The 5,059-nt window shown below is 34.6% G+C and overlaps 1 protein-coding gene across 1 annotated transcript; it reads left to right on the plus strand.

Annotated features, from left to right (window-relative positions):
• The first annotated feature begins 270 nt into the window (after positions 1-270).
• Positions 271-4,788, plus strand: LOC124837900 (cuscuta receptor 1-like). Its single transcript, XM_047313373.2, has 9 exons — positions 271-625; positions 719-874; positions 955-1,113; positions 1,212-1,361; positions 1,464-1,610; positions 1,801-1,875; positions 1,985-2,140; positions 2,225-2,374; positions 2,522-4,788. The coding sequence occupies exons 1-9, from the start codon at positions 271-273 to the stop codon at positions 4,672-4,674; spliced, it is 3,501 nt and encodes a 1,166-aa protein (XP_047169329.2). The 3' UTR covers positions 4,675-4,788.
• Positions 4,789-5,059: the final 271 nt, after the last annotated feature.

A 5,059-nucleotide genomic window follows, 5' to 3' on the forward strand; every position in this document is an offset into this window, starting at 1 on the left:
GAATTTATCTATGTATATATACAAAACCGTTGAAGTATCACAGCAACTAGTGTGATTTCTAGAAAATCTCGTGTTCTTTTCTTTTTCAACTTCCAATTCACAAATAAAGGATATATATAGATATACTAATATATACTGTTTAAAAATGTTGATGAGGAGAGAAAGAATAGTAGGAAACCGCGGTCGCCACCAACTTTGACTCAGCCATAAAACTAGTTTACTTTAATTTCTGCATTCTTATTTAAACGGCCAAATCCTTTGTTATAAAATATGAAGACGAAAATGAAGAATGTTGGCGTGACTATATTGATTTTTGTTCTGATGGAAGTGATATGGTGTGAAGGGTGTTGGACGGAAGAGCGAGAAGCTCTTTGGGGTCTAAATCCCCGTTTTGGCTTCCTTTTGTCCTTGCGGTGGGAAGGAACAGATTGTTGTGACTGGGAAGGAGTGGAGTGCAACTCCTCCACAGGGAGAGTGGCCAAACTTGATCTTCAAAGCCTGTGGAATGCTATTCCTTCAGGTGGAGGTTGGTATTTAAGTTACGCCGATCTTGTTGTCTTCAAAGAATTGAAGAGTCTCAACTTAAGGGGTATTTATGGGATATTAGACTGTGCGGACAGTGAAGGTTATTCTCTTACACATTCTAATCTTGATCATTATTTATTCACTGAAAGTGAAACATGAAATAATTATTTCCATTTAATTTGAATACTTGCAGGGTTGAAAAATCTGGAAGTCCTTGACTTGAGTGAGAATGGTATGAGTGTCAGCGACATTCTAGTTTGTTTGAATGGCCTTCCATCTCTTAAGGCTCTATATCTATCATCCAACGGCTTCGATCCAACGTACAACGGGTTCAATACAACATTCAACGGTAAGTATATGTATTCTTATGATGATGTGATAAGCATCTCTATAATTACTATGATCACTGACACATGTGTATGCCTTTAGTTTTTGAAACTCTGCCATCAAAGTTGCTTAGATTAGAAATCCTTGACGTAAGTGAGAACTCTTTGACTAATGAAATGTTGCCATCTCTCGGCGGATTCACATCTCTGAAGGAACTCTATTTGTCTCACAATGAATTGGACTCAGATATGCATATTCAAGGTGGAATAACTTTCCCATTTCATTTGTAAGGCTAAGGATACGGATAATAGCTTTAGTATAAAATATGCCTATGTAACGTAAGACACTTTACCTTGCAGGTTTATGCTCTATGTTGAAGAATCTTGAGGTCCTTGACTTGTCTGGCAACAACTTCAATGACAGTGATATTGCATATGCTCTTAGTCAACTTTCTTCTCTCAAGTCTTTAAATTTAGGATACAGTGAATTGACTCCAAGATCAATTCTTAGTATGTCACACTTCCTATATTTCAAATCTTCAATATTGTTTTTTGTTTAAAAAGATATGTGAGGGTGATCCCTGGAGATTGTTGGTTGATATTACTTGCTAGATATATCAAAGATTAGGTCTCTGGAGATTCTTGACATAGCGGGAAACAGTTTCTCCAATGAATTTCTTTCATCTCTAAGTGGGCTTCCACGTCTCAAATCCCTTGATTTAAGCAGCAATCAATTAAGAGGATCGCTCGATACAAGTGGTGAGTATAGTTAACTTGATGTATTCTACTGGTTCATCACGTTGGCTCAGATTTTTTATGGTGGTTGGACTTGAACTGTGAAAGAAAGAATTCTTTTTAATGTATCACCTCTATTGTATGGGTGAAGAAAGAGTAGTATTATTATTCTATGAATGACTACAACATTCCATTCTCTGTTTGTCTCTAACAGGATTATTGGCTTTAACCAGTTTGGAGATTCTTGATCTAAGTGATAACAAAATTAACAGTTTTGTTGTCCATCAAGGTATTTAAAGCAACTGATATAAAGCAGTATTAATTGGTTTCTTCAGAATATAGTTGTTGTATTTGTTTTGTTATGCGTTGGCAAATTAAATATTATTTCCACGTTTCAGTTTCAGGCTCAAAAGGTCTAAGAAAATTGGAAGCCCTTCGTTTAGATAACAATATGATAAATGGAAGCAGACTGAGGGAATCACTACAATCTTTCTCATCTATTAGAGTGTTTTCTATGAAAAGTAATGAGATTACCGGAACAATTACTGCTGGAGGTGGAAATACTTTTTATTTTACTCTAAACAAAATTAGTTTCACTATTAAATTAAGTTTCTATAACTTCTCTTTCTATTGTGCAGATTTTCGTGATTTAAAAAACCTTGAACACTTGGCACTGGACTCTAATTCTGACCTTGACAATGAGTTTTTCAAAAGTATTGGGGAATTGACTTCTTTGAAAAATTTATCTGCTTCTACTTGTAAAATTAATGGCACCCTCCCTTCAGCTGGTAACTCAATTTATCATTGTAGTTTTTAGATTTCCTTTTATCGTTAATCATCACATATTTATTCTACACCTTTTTTATGTGAAAATTTATATCCTTTCCATTGTGTCATCAGTAAGATGATCTTTTTTTCAAAATTTCATATTTCAGATTGGTTTAAGCTCAAGAAACTTGAAGAGTTAGATCTAAGCCAAAATTTATTTGTGGGATCGCTTCCTTCATCTTTCTTAAACATGACATCTCTTCGAAAGTTGGAACTTTCACAAAATCAATTCAGCGGACAACTTGATTCAAACATTGCTAGTCTTACATCACTTGAATATTTTGGTTTTACAGAAAACCAATTTGAAGTTCCTCTTTCTTTTACACCATTTGCCAATCTTTCAAACCTTAAGTTCATATATGGTGAAGGGAACAAAGTCATTTTGGACTTACAACCTAGTATGCAAACTTGGATTCCTAAATTTCAATTACAAGTGCTTAATTTGCCTTCGACAACTGAGAATGATTCTCTTCCGCTCCCCAGGTTTCTTCTACATCAAAGAAACTTGACTAGATTAGATCTCAGTAGTTGTAGATTGGAAGGAGTGTTTCCAAACTGGTTGTTTGAAAACAACACAAAATTGACCGAGCTTCTTGTTAGAAATTGCTCTTTCACAGGTGTTCTGCGGTTACCAGCACATCCCCTTACTAACATGAGGAGAATTGATGTATCTGACAATAACATAACCGGCCAAATCCCCAATAACAATATTAGTTCAATTTTACCAAATTTGCAGTTTCTAAACCTCTCTAGAAACCTCATCCAAGGTTCAATTCCTATTGAGTTTGGGCAAATGAGCTTAATGGATACTTTGGATCTCTCAGATAATCTTTTATCAGGAGAGATTCCCAAGAACATATCCGGAGCTGGGTCACTTCTCAAATACTTGAAACTTTCACACAATGAGCTAGATGGACCTATATTTCCATCTTTGAAATACTTGGAACAGTTGTATTTAGATGACAATAGCCTTTATGGAAGCATACCAAGTAACTTTTTTAACTCATCTCTCCAACGGTTGGATCTGAGCTATAATAATTTAGTGGGGAAACTATCAAGTGCGATAGGAAATTTGTCAAATTTGAAGACGCTTTCATTGTCCAACAATAATCTTGAAGGGTCTATTCCGACAAATCTAGTGGAACTTGAATATCTATCGTATCTAGATCTCTCAAACAACAATTTGACGGGTTATGTGCCATCTTTTATTAATGGCTCAGTGAATTATATCCATTTGAGCAACAACAAGTTAAGTGGTTTATCCAAAAGAATGTTCAGCGAAACATCTTTCTTAGTGATGCTAGACCTTGGTTACAATGAAATAACTGGTAGCATTCAACATATGATACAAGATCTTGCTTATACAAGGTTGAACATACTCATTTTGAAAGGTAACCGCTTTACAGGGCATTTACCAGAGCAGCTATGCCAATTGGAAGATTTGAGTATATTAGATCTTTCTTATAACAACTTCTTTGGTCCAATACCCAATTGCTTGGGTAAAATGCCTTTTGTGAATGATGACCCTGACTCATATGAAGGCGTTGTTCGTATGAAGAATAGCAGTTGGTTTGATCAAATACCCAATATAAAAGAGAAAGCAAACTTCACTACGAAGAAAAGATCCTACACATATACAGCAAGCATCCTTGCTTATATGTCCGGAATTGATTTATCCAAAAATAAACTAAACGGAAGTATTCCATATGAGCTTGGAAACTTGACAAGCCTTCGAGCATTGAACTTGTCTCACAATGATTTGATTGGAAAAATTCCAACTACATTCTCTAATTTAGTACAAGTAGAGAGTTTGGATCTTTCTTTCAACATGTTGAGTGGTCAAATTCCTCATCAACTAAATCAGTTGAATTCTCTTGCTGTATTTAGTGTTGCACATAACAACTTATCAGGCGATACACCCGAGCAAAAAGGCCAATTTATTACCTTTGATGAAAGTAGCTATGAAGGAAATTCTCTTCTTTGTGGACCTCCATTGCTAAAAAGTTGTCATCCTTATGCACAATCACCAACCATTTCTGCAAATGATGAAGACAATGACAGTCCGATTGACATGCTTGCTTTTGGTGTAAGTTTTGTTGTGGCATACACATCGGTATTGCTAGTAATTGTTGCCACTCTCTACATCAATCCTTATTGGAGACGAGCATGGTTTTCCTATATGGAATTTATCTTCTTAACTTGTTATTATTTTATGCAAGATAGTTGGAGGAGGTTTTCAAATTCTAGAAATATAATATAGTTTATCTTTATGCATTGGATTGTCTTGTTTCCTAAGATTAATTCAATCATAAGTTTATTACATATGTATGGAATCAAAGTTTGTCTATTGAGTAAATAATCACGTTGTTATTCAAAGATGTCCTTAGTAATATATCTTAGTTTACTTGCTTAGTTTTATTTTCCTATCCACCAAACTGCAAGTACGTGTTCTAAAATCCTCATTTTCTTTCTAAAGTCGACTTTAGTAATTATTTTTGTAAGTTGCATGTTGAACATGAGTGGAATAAGACCTTGGGGATTGCAGAGAGAGAAGAAAAGTGGATAAGATTTGTTATGTAGTAAGATATTTTATCTTAAATATTATATTTATTACATAAAATATCTTAGATATTTTAAACAGTTAA

Source organism: Vigna umbellata, chromosome 3, assembly GCF_029865625.1.
Source record: "Vigna umbellata cultivar VRB3 chromosome 3, Vumbellata_1.0, whole genome shotgun sequence".
NCBI classification, from domain to species: Eukaryota; Viridiplantae; Streptophyta; class Magnoliopsida; order Fabales; family Fabaceae; genus Vigna; species Vigna umbellata.

Bases quoted from the DNA above. Each gene is read 5' to 3' on its own strand.
- LOC124837900 (XM_047313373.2), top strand. From the start codon at position 271: ATGAAGACGAAAATGAAGAATGTTGGCGTGACTATATTGATTTTTGTT. The intron at 875-954 runs GTAAGTATATGT...GTATGCCTTTAG, and splicing joins GTTCAATACAACATTCAACG to TTTTTGAAACTCTGCCATCA. The intron at 1,611-1,800 runs GTGAGTATAGTT...TGTCTCTAACAG, and splicing joins AGGATCGCTCGATACAAGTG to GATTATTGGCTTTAACCAGT.